General features: G+C 34.7%; 5 protein-coding genes across 14 annotated transcripts in view; 2 read left to right on the top strand and 3 right to left on the bottom strand.

Annotated features, from left to right (window-relative positions):
* Positions 1 to 5,603, bottom strand: part of LOC105268365 (uncharacterized) — a 20,546-nt gene extending 14,943 nt beyond the window's left edge. The window contains exons 1-8 of one of the 3 annotated variants that reach the window (XM_011307885.1): positions 5,414 to 5,496; positions 5,064 to 5,258; positions 4,145 to 4,402; positions 3,897 to 4,061; positions 2,100 to 3,141; positions 1,739 to 1,851; positions 1,422 to 1,545; positions 817 to 1,149 (exon numbers count right to left, since the gene is read on the bottom strand). In XM_011307885.1, the coding sequence (XP_011306187.1) occupies positions 817 to 1,149; positions 1,422 to 1,545; positions 1,739 to 1,851; positions 2,100 to 3,141; positions 3,897 to 4,061; positions 4,145 to 4,402; positions 5,064 to 5,159 (2,131 nt within the window). In that variant the 5' untranslated portion in view covers positions 5,160 to 5,258; positions 5,414 to 5,496. Of the gene's footprint in view, positions 1 to 816; positions 1,150 to 1,421; positions 1,546 to 1,738; positions 1,852 to 2,099; positions 3,142 to 3,896; positions 4,062 to 4,144; positions 4,403 to 4,474; positions 4,595 to 5,063; positions 5,259 to 5,413; positions 5,497 to 5,524 lie in introns of those variants that run through there. The other 2 variants (XM_011307888.1, XM_011307886.1) reach the window with 2 other exon arrangements.
* LOC105268366 (A-kinase anchor protein 9) lies at positions 5,579 to 12,910 on the top strand. Of its 3 annotated transcripts, XM_011307890.1 has the most exons (14): positions 5,580 to 6,655; positions 6,738 to 6,789; positions 7,029 to 7,172; positions 7,250 to 7,435; positions 8,239 to 8,283; positions 8,364 to 8,411; positions 8,490 to 8,621; positions 8,731 to 8,808; positions 8,913 to 9,893; positions 10,002 to 10,097; positions 10,296 to 10,337; positions 10,407 to 11,405; positions 11,463 to 11,747; positions 12,242 to 12,910. In XM_011307890.1, the coding sequence occupies exons 1-12, from the start codon at positions 6,111 to 6,113 to the stop codon at positions 10,563 to 10,565; spliced, it is 2,508 nt and encodes an 835-aa protein (XP_011306192.1). In that variant the 5' UTR covers positions 5,580 to 6,110; the 3' UTR covers positions 10,566 to 11,405; positions 11,463 to 11,747; positions 12,242 to 12,910. The 3 variants fall into 3 exon arrangements, with proteins under 3 accessions (XP_011306193.1, XP_011306192.1, XP_011306191.1); XM_011307891.1 differs by having other exon boundaries at positions 5,579 to 6,655; positions 10,419 to 11,747; XM_011307889.1 differs by having other exon boundaries at positions 10,407 to 11,747.
* Positions 12,911 to 13,311: 401 nt separating this feature from the next.
* On the bottom strand, positions 13,312 to 17,565 carry Rab5 (RAS oncogene family member Rab5). Of its 5 annotated transcripts, none has more exons than XM_011307877.1 (6): positions 17,385 to 17,565; positions 15,244 to 15,412; positions 15,024 to 15,175; positions 14,719 to 14,935; positions 14,470 to 14,624; positions 13,312 to 14,247 (listed from the first exon to the last, which is right to left on the bottom strand). In XM_011307877.1, the coding sequence occupies exons 2-5, from the start codon at positions 15,404 to 15,406 to the stop codon at positions 14,512 to 14,514; spliced, it is 645 nt and encodes a 214-aa protein (XP_011306179.1). In that variant the 5' UTR covers positions 15,407 to 15,412; positions 17,385 to 17,565; the 3' UTR covers positions 13,312 to 14,247; positions 14,470 to 14,511. The 5 variants fall into 5 exon arrangements, with proteins under 5 accessions (XP_011306179.1, XP_011306181.1, XP_011306182.1 ...); XM_011307879.1 differs by lacking the exon at positions 17,385 to 17,565 and adding an exon at positions 16,848 to 17,089; XM_011307880.1 differs by lacking the exon at positions 17,385 to 17,565 and adding an exon at positions 16,638 to 16,718.
* Positions 17,566 to 17,677: 112 nt separating this feature from the next.
* On the top strand, positions 17,678 to 21,275 carry CycY (cyclin Y). 2 transcript variants are annotated; one of them, XM_011307874.1, is made up of 4 exons: positions 17,678 to 17,870; positions 17,939 to 18,080; positions 18,215 to 18,849; positions 19,188 to 21,275. In XM_011307874.1, the coding sequence occupies exons 3-4, from the start codon at positions 18,618 to 18,620 to the stop codon at positions 19,982 to 19,984; spliced, it is 1,029 nt and encodes a 342-aa protein (XP_011306176.1). In that variant the 5' UTR covers positions 17,678 to 17,870; positions 17,939 to 18,080; positions 18,215 to 18,617; the 3' UTR covers positions 19,985 to 21,275. The 2 variants fall into 2 exon arrangements, with proteins under 2 accessions (XP_011306176.1, XP_011306175.1); XM_011307873.1 differs by having other exon boundaries at positions 17,678 to 18,080.
* Cog4 (conserved oligomeric Golgi complex subunit 4) lies at positions 21,163 to 23,704 on the bottom strand. The gene is made up of 2 exons (XM_011307875.1): positions 23,507 to 23,704; positions 21,163 to 23,444 (listed from the first exon to the last, which is right to left on the bottom strand). Exons 1-2 carry the CDS (start codon positions 23,579 to 23,581, stop codon positions 21,270 to 21,272), a joined length of 2,250 nt encoding a protein of 749 aa, XP_011306177.1. The 5' UTR covers positions 23,582 to 23,704; the 3' UTR covers positions 21,163 to 21,269.
* Positions 23,705 to 24,948: the final 1,244 nt, after the last annotated feature.

Raw genomic sequence — 24,948 nt, 5'->3', positions numbered from 1 at the left:
TCGGTTCCTATGGGTCGCAGAGCAAAATCCTTGAAATCTGGACCCCCCCTAGACTCTTAACCCCCGCCTGGAAAACGATTCTTCATCATTTCCAACAAAAAATTTCAAAAAAAATTTTCAAAAAATTTTCAAAAAAAATTTTTCAAAAATTTTTTTAAAAATTTCCAAAAAATTTTCAAAAAAATTCAAACGATCATTGGAGAATTCATCTTGGTGAAATCTAGGGGGTCTCTTTGAAGGGTTAAGGGTCTTAATTTCCCACCCCTGAGACCTAATTACCGGCCCGGCAAAAATAATTATCTGTCGATTGACCCTAGCATTATATTTTTTGAGGGCCTACAGGGACTAGCATTTAGTTACCCGTAAAACGCGTTTTTCTAGGGAATTTCCTAGGGACATGTCGGGCAAAAATCCCTCCACCCGGGCCTTAATAAAAGAAAAAACACCCCAGCATTGCGTGTTGCGCCCTCCCTCTTTTGGGGTGCAGTACTACGATGCCGCTGGGGTCACTCAAACCCCCAGAACTGAGCCTCTACTTTAGTCAGTCCTCTTTGGCAAGAACAACTCAACGTACTTTCGTCTACTCTCGCTATATAGTCCGTGGAAGTTGCATGGGATTCCCCAAATTTCATCGAATGTCCCTATTACTCAAACGTTATGAGGGTCACGAATACATTTCCTCTACTGTCAAGACTTTAGAGACTCAACACCTTCTAATAAAATACTCATGAGTTTTGAAAATATACGTCTTGTACAGAAAAATAATATACTTCGATATGAATCAAACTATCGAGGAATTAATTCAAATTCAATTACCATGACAGGCCTCCGATGCTATGGCATTATGAATCGCAATAGGTAAACACGTAACACCACTTCTACTAATTAACTTTTCCCCGATTTCGAAGATTAACTCTTTAACACTGCTCACCATATTCACTAGATTGTTACGTTTCTTCGATAAAAAACAATTTGGAATTGTTGACACTGTTACACTGTTTTCACTCTGTCGTTTGAAAGTGACACCAAAACGGATCAGCACTTGTGAATTCAGTAATATTGACGACATTATTCTCTCAGGTAGATCAATAATCTCCAGTTGGCGATGCAGGTGAGATCGTAATAGGGTATTTTGATTACATCTGTATTCTGGAACCAAAAAAAGGAGATATTATTTCTGAATTTATAACAGTTTGTTACAGGAAATAGAATATTTGAAAAAGATAATAATATGTAATGGCCATAATTACGTAAATTATATAACTAATTTATTCAATTAACCTGAAGTAACTAACGCAGTAATTAACTAACTAATTTAGTAATCTAATTAACTTTAAGTAAATTATTAATTTGTAAAGTTTTACCTCTGATGCATACTATTGAATATTACTCAATTAATTGAATAGCAAATTAAGTTTCACCTTTAAGGAGTGCCTCATAGCGAATTCTCTCATCCATCGCGTGTTGATCAATCAGCAAGAGATATTTCTTGTTCTCGTATTCTGCTACTCCAGCAATAAATTCCTTATTCACTTGACGTAGTACCTGGAATAAAAAAATTTGATGAAGTATTGAATCTTTCTTCGGATGATCTGCACGCATTTATCATGTTTTTTAAATGATTTATTAAAATTACGAATGGATGGACATGCCATGAATTTAACTGTTCTCATATTTTTATCATCAATAATCTATTATATAATAATAATTATCAATTAACTGCCGTAATATTGATTACCTTCATATTTTTTAAAATTGCCTTTTGTAATGTTATCTCCATTCTTTTACTCTGAGAATTTTTACAGGGTCTCACACGAGAGTCTTGACGTCTTGCTAACTGAATCTGTTCAACTATAAAAAACATCATAGGCTGATGAATTATTTAAACATTTTCTGATACTGTATACTAAAATAACAGAAGTAATTAGACCATTAAATACAGCACTGAATGTACAATTCATTCTTTAAATTCAATAATTTTGGGTTGCATTAGAAATAAAAAAGAAATCTGAATCATTCGTCTGAAGTCCAACACTAATTGTTAAGCGTTGTAATTATAATTAAAAAATTGCAATTAGAATAAAAATTTGCAGACTCACTTTTTTGCTCCGCTCTATTCCACTTGAAACCCATCGTCTTCGATTGCTGAACAAGATGTCCCCGCGTCAAGCTCTGGGTTGCAGGAATGAGATGTCGAAGCTTCTGAGGTAAAAAATCGTAATACTTCTGTTGATTAAATTCACGATTGGGAGAGTCTTCGTAATTCCAATCGGACCACTCACCAAGATCATCCAAAGCATACGATATTTCCCAGGACTTCGTATCATTTCCTACTGTCGCAAACGCCTCTCCCTGATTCAATTGACAACTCAAATTGCGTTTGGCTTCTCCAGAATTCGTGACCAACAGAGATATTCCATCGCTCTTGCCTTCACCCCTATTATTAATCCATTCAACTCCATTTTCATTCAATCTTTCCCGTGAGCTCTGACGTCTCGTCTTAGACAACCGAGATTGTTTGCAGGTGAAGCTGAGCAGAGGCAAGCTAATATTTCGCAAGTCTGGTAGAAATTTCTTCTTAGAGACTGAAGTCTTAGCTTCAATCTTTCGTTTTTTAAGGGCCTTTGGATTCTTTGAAACCTGTCCTCTGATTGTTAAGGGAAAGATGTGTTGCAACATCTTTATGGAGATTGTCTTGAGCTGCAGAGAGACAGCCCTGATGACACGTAACTCCACAGTATCTAGAAAGCCCTCATCTTTTATCAAATTCTGAAGAAGACAATCAGGGGAATTGATGTACAGAAGCAACAGTATTTTTTCCCTCTTCAAATTGAAGGCGAGATTGTTTCTACTACCATAGGAGTTCACAGTATTTATATAATTAGTTGTTACGATTTCTACGATCTCTGGACAATTCACTTCTTCGTTATTCAGAAATATCTTCTGAATAATCTCTCTGGAGCAGTCGTAGCCGAAATATCCACTGATCACTCGATCCTTTATCTTTTCGTTCTGAAAGTACTGGATTCTCTCAGGATCCAGTAGATGATTGCAAATTATTTGGAGAGTGTTCATGGGTTCATTTTGCTTTTTGATTTGCACTTTTTCTGCTGTTCCATCTGTTTGAAGTGTGAAGAATACCTACAATTAAATCGAGAGCGTGAATACTAACTAAACTTGTCCACACATGTATACCCTTTCGGGCTTTTACATTTCCCACCCCCAGTTCCCCCTGTACCGCAATTACGCCGAGGGCCGAAGGGAAAACCTCATGGGAAAAAACCTTGGCCAGGTACAGTCGTCCCTTTCGAGACTACCGCTCGTACGATGAAAACCTGGGCAAGTTAGAGCGAATTCTATCTCTAAAAAACCCCTGGCATTTCCCCGACTGGGAATCGAACCCACGAATCTCATGTGCCAACCCCCTACGCTCTAACCGCTCGGCCACCGCACGTCGGTGAGAGCGTAAATATTTTCGGTATGATAAGAAAGAATACGAAGACGAACTCTTCTGCAGGGAAAAAAATTTCTTAAAGATATGAAAATGTGTTTTTTACCTCTTGAATCCATGAAATGACTTTAAATAATTGGATTCTATCAGAAAATTTGACCTTTACACGAAAAATGATTCCATTAGAAACAAATAGCTGAAGTTTTTTAGTGAAAATGAAAGAATAATTCGTGAAATTTCCAAAAAAAGACTGCAAACAATTTTCCGATCGATTCCTAATCGAAATCGTCCCCTCATCATGCTATTCTGGGAATCCTCATGTTTTCATTAAGAAAACGAAAAAATATCGATATCTAACTTAAGAATCAGTGACTCTAGACAAAAATATAATCTGAGGACTGATGTCGTCCGAATAAAAATGAATAGATAAACCAAAAATAAATACCTCAGGATTATTCAAAGCAAAAGATCCAACAATAGTTTTCAATTCAGAGATAGAAATATTCATGTCATGAATATCATCTCGTGAAAACCTGAGAATAATTATCGTCCCAGGTTTTGGCCATTGAGAAATCCTCCGGCATTCGAGGATTTCATTTGTCCTGATGATCTGTTGGAGCAAAAGAGCAAAGATAAAATGAAATGAAAATGAAATGACAATTGATCCATCAAAAATTAAAAAATGGTATTTACCTTCACAAAAGTGTCATTATCTTTGTGTCTACTCATGACGCCCACAGAAATAGACAATTCTCGAAGTTTAATGAGTTTTTTCTCGAACAATTGTAAACTCTGAGACGAAGTAAATTCTGAATTTTCCTCTTGAATCCCAAGATGTTGCAGATCATCGAAAGACAGTCCTTCTCCATCATCACACACAAAAAGACGAAGAGTCTTCTTGTGGAAGCGAATGCAAATTCTCGAAGCATTTTTCATCAGCGAGTTTGTAACCTGTCATCACCAGTAAATGTGAATATCAATGAAAATGTTTTTAAACAATTAAAGTGGAGATAATGCACTTACGAGGGGCTTGAGACACTCGCGAATAATGGTATTCAGTGATTTTGACATGTTTTATTAATCGTAATCCATTAATTTGAAGATTATTAACGTGAGAGTTCACGGAATGGAATTCAATCGCTAAAAAACGTGAACCCAGTCGAAAGGACAATCCACGGAATCCGTGAATCTGATTCAGCGACGAAATCCCGTAAAATAAATAGAATAAGTAGAATTTGTAAAGTGAATAATAAATAGTTCATTTATTTCTACATTAATTTCTAATTTCCCATCTTTAGGTGCCCCTGAAATCTATAGGAATCATGAATATAAAATAGCAATGTAAGTACATATATTACGAGAATATATGGTACATAAACAGTAAAAAATTAAGAAAATTCATATAATATATTTGAAAGGCTAGATTAATAGTTTTCGTTGTTTTGTTAATGGAAATGTTTCTTTAGGATGTCTTAGAACGATGAGAAACTAAAAATCGGGTGAGTGCTAATTGATCTTGCGATCTCCTATACACAATTCCGATTTTTTAATTCAAATTTGGAGGATTTGGTTCTAACATTTTAAGAATCAAAGACTCCAGCAGAAATATTACCGTTTTTGACTGAAGATCGATTTTCTGATCGTCATAATTGGGGAAAAAATCGATATTTATTCTTGTTCTGGATGATTCAGGATGAAATGGGAACATATGTTCATCGGAATCCTCTGGAATATCTTGAAGACATCCAGAGGATTTTAGAAATTGTTCTATAATATCCGAAAAGATTTCGCAATGTCCCAAGATGTGCTAAAATGAAGAAACAAGGGATTGAGAGCATTGGAAAATATTGTAATGGATTAGAAGAAGAAGGAAGAAGTTGCAAGAATTCCAGACGAGACATAATTGCATAATAATAACTAAAGTAAATATAAAAGTATTTTTTTACATTAAATCTTCGTTACCAAAAAACATCAATGAGCAATTTCATCTTGCACTCTTCTTCCTTTCTCTCTGCTCTCTACTCTCTTTCTTTTTTCAACAAAGAATTGATTTTTTTTTGCGAAAAATCTAACCTAAACTAGCGCATTCTCGCGAGGGGTCACCACAATACAGAGGTGAAATTGCTCCTCAGTTTATTCCGTTTATTCTGATGATTTTGATAAACTTCAAGAAAGTGTGTACGTGGAGAATTCCCATCTGCTCCTTTACGTAGTGCCAATGAAGATAGTCAACATTAACTCCTGGATTTGATTTAGATTCTTCAAGTTGATAGACTCCCGTTGACAAAAGTTGTGAAAGAAAATATACAGAATGAAAGTTCAGCTCCAAAAATTCAGTAAACGATCGTACACATGACAGTAATACCACAAAAGTGCTACCAAGACAATTCAAAAGTCCTCACCATCTATTCCGACAATATTCCTGCATCATTACAATTATCGAATCATTTAATAATGTAAAAATAATGATGAATCTTGGTTGTTCGTGTCACGAATTCTCATTACAATAACTCGTGCTATTTACTCGTTATTGTAACCTCAATAAAGAAATTATTTTGTACAATACTTGACATCATATCAAATAACACGTGTGATTTGATTAAAAAATGCTAAATGAAACTGAAGCATTACGAGTGAAAAAGTTTACTCTGGACTAAAGATGGAAAATACAAACTCATTGCACGATAATTGTACTGTTGCAAGTACATCATCTGATGATGTTTGTGGAGAGAGAAGTGGACTGCAGATTCTGGATGAGTTTAAAAAATTGTATGAAGGAAGAATAGAGAGTGTTGATTCAAATAATCCCAACGCATCAGACGTAAAGATGAAAATAATGGAGGAGTGGATTAATGATCTTCATGCTCAAAATGTGATGTTAGCTAAGACAGTTCAGGAACTTGAGGAGGCAGCTTACCAAAGGGTCAAGATATTGGAGGATAAATTAAAACACACATCCAATTTGATAACTGATAATATGGCTCTTGTCGAGGAGCCGAGGCATCACGAGCTAAATGATCTGACAGACAGGCTGGATTATTTGCAACAAGAGGATGAAATATTGAAACAAAAAATTAATAACTTCCAGAATGATATTACTGGATTGATAGAGCTGGTCAGACGTGGGTATTACGAGCGGCGATGGAGTCTTGATGGAATTAATCTGTATGAATTGAAAGCCGCTGACATTCCGATTCCTTTTGGGTAAATTTTGTTCAATTAATTTATCATTAAATCTATTAATTTTCTGTTAAAGGATATTTATATTATTATATCATTATTTCAGGAGTGATCGTCGGCCTCATGATGACAGACTTCCAGAAAATAAAGAGCTTACGGTAACATTGGATCTCGGAGTTTTAAACACTGGCAAAACCCCACAATTTATTTCCGTACATTATGCACCAGAATCTAAATTCCATCCTCTCAATGACAGCTACACAAACTCATCTCTCACATCCTAATCCCATTACTCTGTTTTTTTTTTTTAAATTATTTACCCTTTGTAATGGTTTATTTTTGTAATAAATTTGTTTCGTTGAATCAGGAACATGAAAAATTCAACTTTATTTTTAAGAATCAAGAGCCAATTTTCAATGAATGGAGTCAGAGTTCAACGGCTATCAGTAATCAATTAGAATTGATTAATTTGAAAGAAGAATTGCGAAATCAGAATGAACAAGTGGAACGATGGAAAGAGAAATGTATTTCTATCCAAAAAGTATGTTGAATCGTTACTCTTCATTTTTTCGTGTTACATTATAATTGTAATGATTTTTTGTTCTATTGCATTTATAGGAGTTCGCAGAGGGACGAGAATCTTTAACACTAGAAGTAGCACAGAAACACGATCAAATAATGAATTTGAAGGATAAAATAGAGAATATCACGGAGCAATGTGACCAGATAAGTAAACAGATGCATTTCAAAGACGAAATTATCAAGGAAATGCGTTCTCAATTGAAGCAACAAAAAGAGAGGAAGGTGAGACACTCTGAACGTGATTAAATTAATTTTTACATTCCTTTGTGTCTTACAGTTGATCACACACCACTCTCCAACTTATATTGATCATAAATCATGCCGAATGTGGTCACAGGAATTTCCTTCCTCTCAAGATGCACATGATGCTGTTCTTGTTGTCGTTCCTCGTGGCCTTGACATTAATAATCTAATAAATTCCACGTGCGTCTCTCAAGCTGAGACGCAGCTCTCGCATTGCAAAATTAATAAGGCCAATATAAGGGAGAGAGTGCATAAAAAATTGGAATGCGATCAAACAATAGCCGAATTGGCGGAGAATTTTGGCAATTTTAACAGAAAAAAAAAAGTTGATTGTCGAATTTAACGAGAATATATAACCGCTTCCATGTACTTTTATCAGCGAACAAATAATATATATATATACACAAATTTATTAACAAATTAATTGATTAATTATTTGGATATATGTTTAAGCAGATTCTTTATGTAGCACGTAAATGAAGGTCGACTGAGTTTAAATACTGATTCCTCATTGGTTGAATCGTCATCATTAGTTTGCACTGGAGGCGGGAAATTTGAATGTGGCGCACGCAATGCACAATCAATCATCTATCTATATATATAGTAGTCATAAAATATTATACTCTGAATTTAGAAAGTATTTAATTAGGACATATGTGCAAAAGTACTTTAGAATCATAAAAAATTTTGTGAAAATTGATTTACATTACAGAAATTTATTAACATTCCATATTTTTTTTATGTAATTAAAACTCAGATACTCTATATTTTTATTATTTCAGGAGATCCCCCTTTCACATCCGGTGCAGGATAAAAAAGGGCCTCAAGTGAGCATTCAAAATATACTCTCCGTATTATTTACAATTTATGCAAATTAAATTTTTTAATTATTAAAACTATATTGCAGGTGAGGTGGGACTGTGTTTTATCTCACGAACAATCGCAGGAGAAAGAGGTAGAGTCACTTACATTTTCATTGAATGATTAAATGAATTTACAGCTCGCTACATCATAAATATAATTATATATTTAGAGTTTTAGTGATGAATCCTCAGAAGACTTCCCGAATTTAAAAACCATTGTGGAGAACGAGCAGGATAATTTAATTCACATTAAGGATAATTTAATCGAGATTCTCCGAACATTCAATTTTAATGAGGAAAAGGTATTTATAGTGTCTTTAGAAAGTAAAAAATGGGTTTACATATAATTAAAAAAAAAGTGAATATGCAGAGATGATATGAGAATTTTAGACAATGACAATTTAATTGTAGGCTTATAAGAGAGGACTAGCTGATGCCCACGAAAAACTCCAAAGTATGGAGAATCTTCTGGAAAATTATAACATTCAGGTGATTAATTTTATTCGACCCAGAAATTAACAGTTGATTCTATCTTTATACTCTCAATTCGTAAATAAATTATTAAAACATCGGCTCATTGCGTTATTCTTCAGAAATCATGGGAAGATTCAGATTGCAATACATTCATCAGCCACACGAATAAATTAACAGAGGCTATTGAAATTTTATCAAAAATCTGTCTGTCAAAGGAAAATCAAATTAGTCAAGTTCTCTGCACATTTCAAAATTCATTAGAGAAGACAGATAAAATCGAAAGAGAATCAATCGAAAAACAGGGAAATATATCTCGACAAGACTTCAAGGTGATGGAAGAATTCAGAGTCTGCACGGTGGAGGCACAGGCAGCTGTAGAGGATCTTCAAGAAAAAATTACTTCAATAGTTTCCAATCTGTCCTGCAGACACCAATTATTCATTGATCTGAAGATTGCTCTTGACAATAGCCAGGAAGAGATTAACAAAACCGATGACGAGCTATCAGATATATTGGATTCCTTGAAAAAACATATTGATGAAAAACTTATGACCAAAGAGAGAATGATTTCCGGGAGAGAAAAGCTACATGATTTCAAAAATAAAATAAACAAGTGCCTTGTTGAATTGAAATTATTAACAGCAGTTGACCAAGTGGAGAACTCCTGCAACAATTTAATGGACAATGTTATTGATGAGATAGAATATATACTGTGTCATTTACAAGTTTTTATAACTAAAGAGGAATCTACTTATGACTTGTTAAATAAATCCAGAGATCTGGTGAAAAGGCTAGAAGATCATTTAAGTAAATTCAAGAAATTTAGTGATTGCGTGTTACGTGATGATAAATCGGCGAAAGATATTTACGAGCAGAACTGGGAGAAATTGGAGAAATTAGAGAGTGAATTGGACGATGCACACACACGAATGCAGAATAATTTAGAAAATATAGTCCAGAGGAGTCAACAGGATGAATATGTTCATGATTTATCCTCTGATTCACAAGAGGGAACGTCTCATAGATATGACGACTCGACAAGCCAATCAATTTCGGAATTAGAAGAACTAAAGGGTATAGTAACATCCAAAGATAAATTGGTAAGCTAAGTATTTAATTAATTTATTATAAGATTAATTAATTAATAATTAATCCATAAGACGATAATCGTAGCAACAAAAGAAATTTCTGTAATACATTATTTCTAGATTCACCAGAAGGACGAAATTATAAAGATCCAGAAGGAATCAATCTACATGACGCAAGAGGAAATGAGAAATTTGCAACGCAAACTGGAAGAAAAGGTAATTTAATCGCTAGAGATGAAAGAAAAATTTCATTATCCTTCACATTTTCATTTAATTTTTGTTTTTCTAATGAAAATTACGTGATTTTACCGTAAAGTGTTTCGTTTTTAATTGTGAAAATTAAGAGAAAACTAAAGATAACTAGTAAGTTATGGAAATAATATTATACATACAGACAAACACTATTGATTTCAGATTAATACACATCTGGAGGAAAAGAAACATTTATTAAAAGAGGTATGTACTCATTAAATGAATATTATGAGCACTAGTGTCCGTTGATCGTCATGAAAAATGTCTTTACAGAGTAAATTGCAGATTGAAACGATTGAGCACTTGCGAAAAGCTGTTGTCGATGGGAAGAAGAATTCAGATCGTCTGTCTAGTCAAAAATCCGTTAGCGATGTAGTATGGACTTCTATTACACCAGCAGTGTTCAATAATGGTGACGTGCATGATATTTAAGAGGGAAATTAATTTGTACATATTTCATGTCAAATCAGTTAATGAATCAGTACCTGTATGACCTTTTATCTTCGAATAAAATGACTTCAGTGCAATTGAATATTCAATTTTTTAGTCATTCGTGTTAAATAATTTGGTAAATGGGCACAATATCAGCTTTTTATTAAATTTATTCGATTTTCAAAAGATCAGGAGGAAAATAGAGTCAATCCAATTAGTTGAAGGTGGAGACTAGATCAGACATGATTTTTGTTGGGTTGATATGACTTCGATATAAAAGTCACACCATATCAAGCGATTTTTAATTTAATAGATTGATTTAATGGAAATTAACTGATAAAATTTTATTAAATATATATCTCTAAAAGGGAAGAAAAGTCTCGTGCAGCTACAGGTGACTTGGAGGATATAAATTTAAAAGGCTCAACCTAGTTCTCTAATTATAAGACAGGAAAATTTAGTGAAGACTGGTATTGTGGTCATTTGCCAATCATTTTTATGGTTTCACTCGATTCTAGGGAAAAATCAATAAAATCCCTGAGGATATACATTTTTATGTCTTTTGATATGCGCTAATCCGTCCGTTATTACTTCATGTCTCGATTTTAACAGAATAATAAGATCGGCGACGAGATGAACGCAATTGTGAGGGAATTAAACAGTGAGGATTCTCTTCAGTGTCTGGATTATGAGAATGCTCTAATGAAATGCATAATGAAACTACACGTCTCCAGGTACATCATCCGTGCCCTCCACATTCGTTTGTGCTCAACACAAAAATTACTTGATGAAAAATCGGATGAACTAGCCTGCCTTGCTGCGGATTATCAAATAATTTATGTACGAATTATTTAAATAGTTTATTGAGTCAATTGTATACTATTTTCGTAATTGCAGAATCGTTCTTCAATCCTGGAAGCAGCTAGCCGAAATTTCAAGTGTAAACAGGAGGAAGAACACATGTTCCTTCTCTCTGCTATTTTCCAACTCAGAGATAAAATGAAAAATATTGAGAAAGATTACAGAAGAGTTTGTGATGATTTTGAGAAGAGCCAGAAATTACTGATGATTGCGACAAGTCGAGAAGTCGATTTGCAACGATCGCTCTCTGTTTTGCAACATTCATATGAAGAAAAAGCTTGCCAATGGTTTGGAGAACAGCTCGGTTCCATCAAGAAGCGTGTGAGTCCTCGTAATCTTAAAAACCAAACACCCTTTCCCCAAAATTCACGATTTTTTCGTTTTTCTGATAAATGCACAATGCACTCGACGTGAAAAAACGTGAAAAAATATATCGTCTTTACGTTTTGTAATTATTTAATGGCTCACGAAGTTTCAAGTTCATGCGAACGTTTTTCTGTTTTTTTAACTTTTATAAATAATCACAAAATTAAAGAAAAACGCGTGAGAATTATGAAATCGTCACGAAATTTCGTGAGCTATTGAATAATAAAAACGAATAATGATGGAATAATAATAATAATAAGTAATAATAAATAAATAAAAATAAATAATAATATTGAATAATATTGAATAATGATAACGCTACATTGTTATATTTTTTCACATCAATCCTATCGATAATTTACCAGAAAAATATAAAAAAACGTTGAAAGGGTATCGCACCCTCTGAGAATATCTTCTCTTCTGTCGTTAACAAAATATTGTAAAATTAGATGAAGATACTCCAATCAAAATGTGATGAGCTAGCAAATGAGAACATTCAATTGAAACGCCAGTTGCAGAGTTACAGAGGATATAATGTGCTTAGGAAAGTGCAAAAGAGGAGACTCAGACGTACAAAGTAAAAACAAGCAAATAATGTTAAATTATAGAACTATAATGCTTCTGCAAAATACCCAGAGAATGGTTTGCAATGAAATTAGAACGACAGAACATATTATTAAGAATATTTGGCCAAATGCTTGTTGGAGTTATAACAATTAGATCATTTAGCATTTTTCAATTATTTAAATGCAAAGAAAAATTATGTACAGCATTCAGTATAATTAATTTGCATCAGGCCGATCTATTGATAATAATTTGGGACTTATTATCTTAGAATTCCGACAATGTTTTTCAAATATCTAGACAAGCTGATTTGCAAAGAGAAATTATTGTTATAAAACAAATTATTTAGAATGTTTGGCCAAGTGTTCATTTGATCTATAACGATTAGATCGTTTTCCTATTTTTCAATTATTTAAATGCAAATAAAAGCGAGATCCAACATTCTAATGAATTAATTTGAGTGTCAATTAATAATTTGAATAACTTATTATTTTAGAATGCCGTCAATCACTGTCAGAGATTACAAGTACTGGCGTAAAAACATCGAATATAAACGAATAGCCAGTTGGTCTTGCAGAATTGAACAATCCTCGCATACTTGAAAAGGAACTTTAATAAAAATAAAATCTCATCCCCCAAAACTTGTATAATGCAATTAACAAATTGATAATCCCTACATTCCACTGATCCTGCAAAATGGAGAACTATTTTTCTCATTAGCACCATCCCACAAATAAACAACACGTACAAAAAAAGCAAATCAATATTGATAATTACCCAGAGAACCAATTTATTTTTCATCATCATTAAATTGGTTCAATAAAATTGCAAATAACAGGACAAAATACTATAAAAAAAAAACGAAAATGATGCTGATGATCAACACCCTTCAGGCTTCATTCTTCATTCTTTAAAATAATTTACCATGATTGATCAATAGAATTAATATACAATATACTTTAAAGTTATAATTATTATTACACGTTACAATCTGACGAAGAAAATATATAGTTTTCAATTATAGCAGCAGGAATGGCCCCTACTATCTTACAAGAATGGTTTTGCGTGCCAAAATTTTTCATAATTAATATTGGGTTCAATAATTGTTTACTTTTCCATTCGATCCATTACCTATTTACCTTACATATTGAATCGTAATAGTTCATTCATCATGTATCAGCAAATTATCATTATTATTATTATTTCCTTACATAAACCATATTAGATATATGATTCGTATAATATATAATGTATTTATATATAGTATATTTATATATTTATAACGAACACCGTCCATTACTACTAGAATAACAAACGGGGCTTACGCTTTTCTTGTTATTTATCTTTTTCCTAATTTCTCTCTTTTTCAACAGATTCATCAGTTCCCAGGACAGTTGATATCGTCGAATATATTGTGACAGTGATGTTTTATATTTAATTATTCTTCATCTTTTCATTCGATATAAATTCCTGCTAGGTTTAATTGTGTTGAGTAGTATTGCCTTTCCATGAATTTCTTGATAATTTATCTAAGTTACCACAATGAATCCTTGGACGAGTTTCTTCCGCAAAGGTACACCCATTCAACAACTCTCCCTCGTGCAATCTTTCACTCAGAGTTCGTATTTTTCAATATTCAATTAATAATCAAATATAAATCGATCGCAATAGCTGTCTCAATATGTAATCGTTTTCCCTCAATCCTCATTACCATCTAGAACTGTTTGCATTTTAGATCTCGAGTGGTTATGACTTTTTTTTTTGCTTTCCATTTTTGTTAATTTTTTTTTTTTGCGATTTTCTTCGATGCTCGTTATCTCGTATAAATTCAGATGGGGATCCAATGACCGAGGATGCTTGCCAGGATGACAAATATCCAGTGAGTGTCAATCTGCAAATTTAATTACATGAATTCCAGTTAACGGAATAATGAAGGGAGTGAAAGATAGGACAAGATGTGAAATGAAGAGGATGTTTTAAAATGACAGTAGCATCTGTGGATTAGAGTATATTTTTAAAGAATTTACTGATAAACACTGACAGTGATAATTGAATTGAACATGGCAATAATCCTCGTGATATTTTATCGCATAAAAAATAATAATAATTTTACCGATATGAAATGAATGAGAGCGACATCTACGAATTTGTCCAATCACTTGCAGCAGTTACTCGCTGCAGTTTTTTGTCCCTCAGACTCCACTAGCCGACGGCCCTGACCACTCGTACTTGCATTTCCCGTTTGTTCATTCTTTGGGAGTTTTTTAGCTAAAGATAACGATAAATATTGAATAAAATTCTGTTTGAAAAACAAAAAAAAATTTTATAGAAATTCCTCACTTTTATTTCTAGGACAACTCACCGATTGCTAAGAATATATCGTTGACGTTCATAGCAGTTTTCGCTGATGTCTCCATGAATAAAAGACCATTCTCGTCGGCATAAGCTTGAGCCTCGTCATAATCGACCATACGTTTGTTTGCTAAATCGGCTTTATTTCCTGCAAGTGCTATCACTATACTGGGACTTGCTTGTCGTTGAAGCTCCTTTACCCAAGTTGTGGCTCGTACGAATGTGTCCTAAGCAATTAAAATAATGAATAAATAACACAATTGACAAATACAAAATACAAATTATCACTGAAATTCACATTTTTTAGGCACTCACTTGATTCTGTATGTCGTATACGACAATTGCGGCCTGAGCACCACGATAATACATGGGGGCAAGACTGTGGTAGCGTTCCTGACCTGCTGTATCCCATATTTCAAATTTAACAGTCGTATCATCGAGACATACAGTCTGTGTTAAAAATGCAGCTGAAAAATCATTTAAACAATGAAAAAATTGAATTAATAATAACAAGACGGAGATAAAATCCACTCACCTCCTATTGTACTTTCTTGGTACTCATGAAATTGCCCTTTAACAAACCTCAGTACCAAACTCGATTTGCCAACAGCTGATTCGCCAAGTAATACCAATTTGAACTGACAAATTTTACCTTGAGTGCCATTTGGCCTTTGGGCCACCGTCCCACGGTTAGCCATGACAATCTGAAAATAAAAAATACCAAAAAACATTAAAAATTCACTGACTCAATCGTATCACACTCGTCATTACTCAGATACACATCCACACAACTATTATTCTTCTAATCCTTCAATGATCCCTGGACTGATAAATGCTGTCTGTTCCTATCTTGTCATAAACTTTTATATCAACAAATGCATGCATGCATCGCACCACACACTCCCAATGTGGAAGATATGAACAATAATAAACATTTGCGATATCTTTGCGAATTATTAATTTGGCAATGAAGATACCAGTCTTAATAACTCAAATTATCTCCCAATCAAGCCAAGTGACACCACCAAGGTGGTGCTTGAGGTGCATATACGTTTTATTTTATGATGATGACATTAATGTACTCAATCAACACTGTTACATCCACCTCCACTGTTTTTCCAGTCGACGATCCGATCGTCACGCCGCCCCTCCTTCGAATAACGTCCTGTGAAACTCCTGTCCTCTACAACTGCCATTCCATACAATAAAAAAATCACGTGAAAAAAAAAAGCCATTCTCAAACAAAACGTACATATGAATCTATCGTAACTACAATTAATGCTCATGATACTGTAGCTCTCACTAATACAACAACGTAAAACCTTAAAACTGTAAAAACTTGACTGGTATCACAAGTTCGCTCATGAGTCGCACACACTCAACACTGATATCACCAATCAGGAATTTCTGGACCAGATGTTTCCACAACCAATAAAAATGATTAACAATAACGAAAAAAAATTGAGCAAAAAAAAAAAACAACATTGAGCATTATTACAAATTCCACAGTAAAAAATCCTAGAACTTGATGAGGTATGCACAACCTAGAACAGAGTGGGGATTAATCTCCACGCAAACATTGAAAAGTCGTGACGTTGATAAAACCTCGACTGGAGAATGAAACTATATTTTTTAAAAGACGGAAGAACGACGCAAAAACAAAAACACAAGGAGTAGCAAGGCAGAAGATGTGTGTGACTCACGTTCAGCATGACAGACACTTGTGCATGATCATATTCATAGAGCTTTTGACCAAAAAATGAATAACTAGCTTCTAAGATATCCAACCCAAAAACATTCCTCTCAATTCAGATATTCCATCAGTATTCCCCCATTCCCATAACAATCTCACAACAGAAAATCCACGTACTGTCGACTCACATAAATTATTTAAAAAAAAAAAAGAGATGCACATAAATTCACCCTAACCAGAAACAATATCCCTTGTTCACTGCAGTTTGTACGTCACTGATCTCCCGAAAATTCCTCCCACTTCCGTTCGAAATCCCATTATCCCCATAATTCTGCCTATCACCTCCCCTCTCTCCCCACCGTGCCAAGTGATTTAAAATTTGATATTTGAAATATTTACTAATTAACAATATGACGCCCAATGCACTGTGACGCCTCTTACTTTACCGTATAATTAACACCAATTACTCGTTGTATTTCCAGATAAAGGGTTGAACAGATTGTGGAGTAGTTGAATAATAATTTCAACGTGAAAAATAAAAAAACTAAATAATATGGTGAAACGTTGGGACGACACCAGGAGGCCGCCTGTCTACCCCTCTTTCTTGGTCAGCACTAGTTTCTCCACCTCCTCGATTTTAAGTTTGTTTCAATCAGCACACCCTCCCATCCCTGCTAACATGGCCGACATCACTCTGTACGGTACCCTGTATTCCTCGTCCCCCTCCCTGCTCCTTTCATACTTTTCCCTGGCGTGTTTTACACGTCACTCATCCCTGTCCCATTCAATATTATTCCCCATCCAATTTTCCATCCTCCATTACCATTATCCTCGTCTCTCTATTCACCCCCTTTGCCCCCTCTACCACCTCATCCCACCACCAATAATTCAATAAACAACTGAATTATTTGTTCTTCGTAGGATAACCAGATTTTTTTCCCCTCACTCACTCACTCACTCGTCTCATCAGCTTGTCAATTTACCCTTTATTCGTCCTGCTCTGCACTGTTGTATTGTATTCCTCCTGACGATTACACTTCCTGATTGTTTATTGCACTCTGAGATTTATCAAGTATTCAACAATATTTATTCATCACAAATGTTGAGGTGTAATTGCGGTATAATGCAAACTGGAGTCACTTATTTTTCATTCGTGCACGGTCTGGCTGATACACATACAACAATTTTGTACTGTACGTTTGGGGCTCGAGATGTCACTGGTGAACTGAAAAAAGGCGGATTTTCATTTGCTATTTTAACATGAATGACATGTCGCTGGGGTTTCTATACGAAAATTTATCAGAGGCTTGAGACAGTGACACACACATACATTGTCATCTTTCAAGCTCTATGTCAGTCCCATCAGTTTCTATATTTTCGTTACTGCACATTCCCATTTTTCATTATTACTCATCAATAAAAGGAATCAGGAGTTACTGCACTTCACACCGGATCACGAAGAGGAGAGAGTATTTATTTCAAGTGTTATTATTTGAAGAATAAATTGGATAAAAAAATTACAATACATATACTTCAGGATCATGGCGGATGGGGAATATAATTTTGCATGTCTCGTGATGGTCTCGAAGATGGTGAAAATCATGAAAGAGGAATCAAAATTGATTTGTAATTGAAACGAAAAAGTGGAAGAAGAGGGTATGAGTGAACTTCATTGGCCAGTAAGTAAAAGATCCGACTGAATAATAATCGCGATAAAAAATTACAGCAAAAGATGAAATATTTGTTTGCTGTATAGAAGATATCCGGTGAATTGAATTTATAATTTATTATGCGTGTCTCTAAAATTTTTAAGGATAATCATAAGACATTTATGTCCATCGAGAGCATTGGATTGATTTTGGAGTACATTTGGGATTGCCTTCGATTGAAATGTCACTCGAGTAAATAATTTTCAATAATCATCTCACCAAAAAAAAAAAGAATAAACGAAAGACAGAGATATGACTGGGAAGACAAGAACAAATGGCAGAAAGGGCCCATACATATTATACAAGCGGAATGTATCAATCAGCTGATCGAAAGTGTTGTTAAGACATGTGAAAATAATCACTGATTACATCGCTCTCACACGTCGGCAAGAAAATATTGAATAGCCGTCGTTTTATCCCGTGTGACCTGAACGCGAGGCCTACATCATTTCTAATAGAATTTCAGGATAATTGTGGTATTTATTGGTAACTGGAGGTCAATTGAGGATGGGAAATAAAAATAGCTGTTGTGGTTATTCGAGTCCACAGCGGGAGAGAAAACAGTTGGGGAGTGATGGAGGTACCAGAGGATTGGAGGAGCATCTGCCAGAAGGTGAATTTAGTGTAACAAATTTACAGCACATTAGTGAAAGAGAGCCTGAGGACTGGGACTCTGATCCCTCGTTACATCCATGTGCTGGCACTATTTTTATGGAGAGATCAAAGCAAGCCATAGAGAGTGAGTTATTCAATTGCCCATTATCATTATTATTTTTATAGAGGAGGGTAATGGACATATTTCTATTTATATTGATGTATCAGCAATTATAAACGCCTTGTTTAAAATCCTTCAATTATTAATTTAATTATTTAATTATCGTCAATTATTATTAACGATTTTTTTGCATTAACGTGTTTTTTATTTTGGAAAATCCCACAGGACGATCTATTAATTGTCTAATTGCTGAATACGTAATTTATCTATTTATGCTTGTGTGACAATTGAAAGTGTTCATATTATCCTGGACTCTCCTTTAATGTAGTCAGTTGAGAATATAAATATTCACGGTGTTTCAGACGGAATGGTGAGGAAGAAGAGCCAGCATCAACTAGCGGATACGAGACCTCTGAAGAAAAGCAGCAGCTGTAGTACTATTTACTTGGATGACAGCACAGTCTCCCAACCGAATTTGAAGAATACGGTGAAATGTGTGGCTCTTGCTATTCATTATCATATTAAGAATCGAACATCCCAGAGACAAATTGATATTTTCGATGAGAAAGTTCACCCATTGACTAGGGATGGCATTGCAGATGACTACGACAAACACAATCCCGAGCATAAACAAATTTATAAATTCGTAAGGACCTTATTCAATGCCGCACAACTGACAGCTGAATGTGCCATTATAACTCTGGTTTACCTCGAGCGTTTGTTGACGTATGCTGAGATTGATATAACACCAGCTAATTGGAAACGCATCGTCCTGGGTGCGATTCTCTTAGCCTCCAAGGTATGGGATGATCAAGCCGTCTGGAATGTTGATTATTGTCAGATTCTCAAGGATATCACCGTCGAGGATATGAACGAACTCGAGAGGCAATTCCTCGAAATGCTTCAGTTCAACATCAATGTACCATCGAGTGTTTACGCTAAATATTACTTCGACCTTCGTACTCTGGCCGAAGCTAATGAATTGACATTTCCCAGTGAACCACTGAGCAAGGACAAGGCACAGAAACTTGAAGCAATGTCACGGGTTTATGAAGATAAAGTGACGACTGAGGCACTACAAAATGGAATAAAAAAATGGTCAAGTCTTGATAATGTTTGTATGGGTGGTCCAAGGCGCAGTATCGCCATTCTCTCTTAAAATGCCAAATCTCTTCTCATTTCTTTTTTAATGCCAATATTATTAATACTATAATGACGAAAGAGATACATCGACATTCCATCATTTGAGGACAAATGTAGTGTGAGCTATTGCCCAGATACTGAACTCTATATCTGCCGACGAAAGTGATTTATCTAATTACCAATTCTAGTGGAGTGAAAGAATGATAACGTATGGGAATACGATCCACAGCTGCGATTTTTTAACTGCGATAATTCGTGTCAGTGATACTAATCGTCCATAAGTAAACTGCATTCACGCCAACTGATTAGCTATTTGATTTTTTTATAATAATGTCATTGTATGATTCGCTTTTTATACACCTAGTAAATGTTTTATTCCACTTTTACATCATCTTGTCATCAGATGTTTTTATTCGACGCATTATTTCGTTTGGATTATTTAAGCGATTCTATTGGCGTGGAAGAGATTAATAGATTTTAATAAACGAAACTCATTATACGAGATAGATGAGAGTCGTCCATTTCGTCTTGAGGTTTTACAAGTCTACCAGGCAAATAAAAAAACAATTATTCATCTTTCCTTAATTAATCTTTTCGTCAATTTCATGATTATTTTTCATTCACTCGAGAGTATTATTTTCCAATGAATGTTATATGAATTTTATACATTGTGAATTAATCCTCAGATGAAATGGTCTTGATGACGAAATTCTCCTTCTCTATCTGTATATATTTTTGTAAGAGACAATTTCAGATAAATATTCAAGCAGACCCTGTTATTTTTTTGTCATTTGATTTGTTCTCAGATTGAAGCAAAGCGTGCGCATAAGTGACAAGTTAAATATAGGAATTATTGAGAAACTCAAATCCAATATCAAATAGAAAATATTCTTAAATCAAGATTATTATATTTGATTAGAGAATATTTTTATCTGTCGCGCATAGTAACGAAACTGTCAAGTGACAAATAGAAGTTAAAAATCTCAGAGCGTTACACAATTTATTGCATTTGCCTCAGAGAATTATCTCCTCGAAAAAGGCAATTACAATCGTAAATATCGATATCTCGTCTGTCGATATTTAGTACGCATAATCAATAAGTTGCGCCAATGTTGATGTAAGGATTTTTACTTTTATTTATACGTATTAAACGATCAATAAGTGACGAAAGAGTAAACTAAAATAAGAAAGAACTTAGGGGGAAAAAACTGAATTTGTACTTATGGCGAATAAGTTGACTTACGAATTATGATTCTACAAATTTATTATACTAAATGAGTAAAATAAAATAAAATAGATTATTATAATTTAAGGCGTTTAATGTCATCCGAACGAAGATCAGTCCTGAGGCCAGCGATTTTTCGAACTTCAGCTGGGGTCAAGCGCCAAGCGATAGCATCAGCCCCACAATAATCAATCAACTCTTCGACTTTTTCAACACTTAAAATCGTAGCTATTTGAACAAGTCTTGCGAATTTATCCCTCACAGACCACGATGTTGCCGATGCTAAATAACTCGCAAGCGATCTTATTTCCTTATCCAATATTAGACCACCAGCTCTATTAAATGTCGACTTCAACACTATTTTTTCCAATCTACTTGTTACTTCTGACGTTAAAATACCAACAAAGGCATCATAATTCGATGATGTAAGGCTATCCTTAAAGCCCTGGAGAAGACCCTCTAAATTCATGACCAACGTCTGAACAAAAGGCTCATCAGTCTCGTACCTCAGGAGATCGTCTTCATTGACTTGATGATTCACCGAGAGAAAAGCGTCAACCCAAGGAGTGACTCTGGGTTTAACAGCACTCGCACGTAACTGCTCCATTCCATAATCTATCACTGACCTCAACGTTGTGGTGACACTCTTCATTCCAGCTAGACAACTATCTATTTTGCCTCGATCCTTCTGGGGCATTTGAGGAAATGCTGATTCTATTTCATTAACTAGACTCTTACTTAATGTATCAACATATTCAATACTGACATCTGCATTATTCAAATATCCAAGAAACATTAATCTACTGTATTCAGTATCAGAGGCTTGCAGACGGCCCTGCTGAATACTCGTTTGAAGGGCATTGTAAGCTTGAGTCAAGTCCAAATAACCCGCTGGATAGCCCTGACGAAGACGATTCTTCAGGCGATTGGCATAATCACCCTCTAAAATACCACAGGACATGTTTATCACAGCGCAAATACCGTCAATGCTCCAGCTAAATATCGCTCGTCTTACGCATTTTTTAACAATATAAAAAACATCATCAACCATGCTTGAAGTGTGCTGATCTTGCTCTAGAATGTCCATCCCCAAGGCTTTGTTGACAGATTCCTCTAGAAAATATCTCTCAAGTGCTAGATAAGCCCCCAATATTTCTTGCATCGCATGAGATAATCCAGAGTTCTTCATCATTCTTTCGAATTCGTTCATCCGAATTTGGCGTTGCTCATCATCCTGATTTTCTACCTCAATGTCGTTGATTATTCGCCTTCGGAGAAATCGTATGTACAATTCTGCTCTGGTGTGCATGAGGGTGAGCTCTCCCAGTAGAAGATCCAAGAACTTTGGATCTAGTTTATCATTTTTGTCTGATGTACCAGTTGATTGTCGATTATAATCATTTATTGACTGAACTTTCTTGTGGATGCTCCGATTTTTCATTAATTCATTGACGATTAGTCTCATCTGCCTGTCACATTCTTTCTGAATAATTTCAACAGTTTTTAACAATCTACCCGGGCCGTAATAAGTCTCTATGATGGGCTGATGAACTTCAATTATTCTCGCTATTCCTTCGAACAACAGAGTCATTGTATCTGCATAAATAACTGGTGCTCGATCATCATTAGATTTAATATCTAACGCTGAGCGGAGATTTTTTTGACCTGTCTCTTCCAATTTTGAGGATAAATAGAGACTGAATTTCTCTAGTCCCTCGTCATGCATTCCGAGTAGTGGGAAAATTTTGAAGAAGCGTTCGACTGAGGCCAGATCCTCGGACCTAACAGCCTCATCGAATTTTCGACTGACAACTGATCGAAGTTGAAAAGCAGCTTCCTTCAAGGTCGATAACGACCCAGCAATGCTCATTCGTTCTCCAGATACATCATCAGCTGTTCTTTCCAACAATTTTTCGTCCATCAAAAGATATCGACGCACATGACCAGCCCCTTGTTCATAATCCTCATTCTGAAGAGCAGTTGCCACACCCTCGCTGCACAGCTGGAGATCAAGAATATCGTGGACTCGACTCTGACATTCGCACACTCTACTCCTCGCTAGATCAAGCTGTCTAACTTTAGCACTGACAGTTTCAGCTAGTGAATTTGTTTTATCAATCATCGTGCAAAACTTTTCACCTTCCTCTCGTATCGTCATGATGTTGGGGAGGATCTTGCTGATACTCCGGAGCTTCGACTCCAAATGGCAGTGCCTCTGGAGCATCAGCTCCAATTCTTTATTCACCTGAATCTGTAGGTCAACAACAAATGTAATGAGGTTGAGGTTATGTACACACTCTCTTACATACTCACTTCATCATCCTCTAATTTCCTACAAATTTCAACTATAGTGGCTTTCGAAATAGGTTCTACAGCTGTTTTTATCATTTCTCTTTCACTTTTGCTGATCTGATTTGGTATTTACAAAAATATTATGTACAAACGAATGACAATTGTCTGATTACGTTGACAATTGTTGGTTCTTTTTCAATACAACAGATGGAGGTACATGTCCCCTTGATTATTATTATCAACAATAATTAACACCGGGATTGCCGGGACTAATGTTTAAATAGAATCTTGTGATTACATTTTATTTAAATCCATTTTCTGCTGTTGCTTTTACATAATTCGCAATTAGAGGTACTTTACGTTAATTCTCAACCCCGAGGGCACATAAACTTCTGCTTTGCACATAATCAAAAGGAGAGAATTACCGTATCAATTAGGATGAAAAGTAGTAAAAGTAAAAATGGTTTGCTATGAAAAATGTCAAGGCATCCTAGTGAAAGGATCTGCTCACAAGGATCTCTTATTTATCAGGAGGGCATATTACATGGGCTTATGTACCTCGGAGTCGCGTGTTAACAGACGATTTCTAAATTACATGTGCAATAATGGCGGAGTTCTTTCATGAGGAGCAGTATAAGATTTCACTCTTTAGTACTGTGACCTCTACTCCCCAATTAAATGGAACTTTTTACGTCAATCCACCACATGCGAAAAAATCCAACAAAAATGACGGGAAAAGAACGGAAAAATGACGTTTCGAACTTCAAACAATAAGCGAAATTATGTTAAATAAAAAATGGGAGGTAAACAAGCAATATATTATTCTTCACGAATTTTTCCTGACTTACGATTTGCGATGTACAGGTTTCACCTTTTGAATTTCTATATTTCTAGTCTTAAACTTTATTTATTAATTTATTAATTATTGCGTTATTTTTTTAGTTGTTCACTTCATGAGCATCATCAGGACTTTTTCTATTCAATTCTTCTCTTGAAGAAAATTAATGAAGATTTCCTCATTTCTGTTAAATTTATTATTGGTTTGGAATTTATTTAGTTTCGTGTAGATTATTATTTTTATTGCTTCCATTTAATTATTCCATTTACGGTTTTTTAATGTTTATATTATTATTCTAATCAATTCAATGACTTCATTAATTAATTTCAATCATTTATTTATTTCTGTTTATTATTGAAGTTTGAGAAATAGTTGAATTTTTCTGATTTATTTTCTTCCGTTCCTCTAAAACTACCGGCGAACAATTTCTTCTTCCGGATTACGTTAATTGTTCGGTAATTGTTCTTATTATTATCCTCATGTGATTATAAATTGTTGGTTTTAGTTATTTATAATGACTATTTCATATTTTTTGCAGTGATGAACTTGAGAAATTGCTGAACGTCTCAGATTTATTCTCTTTAATTCCCATAAAACCACCAGAAAGCGATTCCATCTCTTAGAT

This window comes from Fopius arisanus, unplaced genomic scaffold (assembly GCF_000806365.1).
Source record: "Fopius arisanus strain USDA-PBARC FA_bdor unplaced genomic scaffold, ASM80636v1 scaffold00056, whole genome shotgun sequence".
NCBI lineage: Eukaryota > Metazoa > Arthropoda > Insecta > Hymenoptera > Braconidae > Fopius > Fopius arisanus.
The sequence above is the reverse complement of the archived record's forward strand: the minus strand, read 5'-3'. Positions and strand labels throughout refer to the sequence as shown.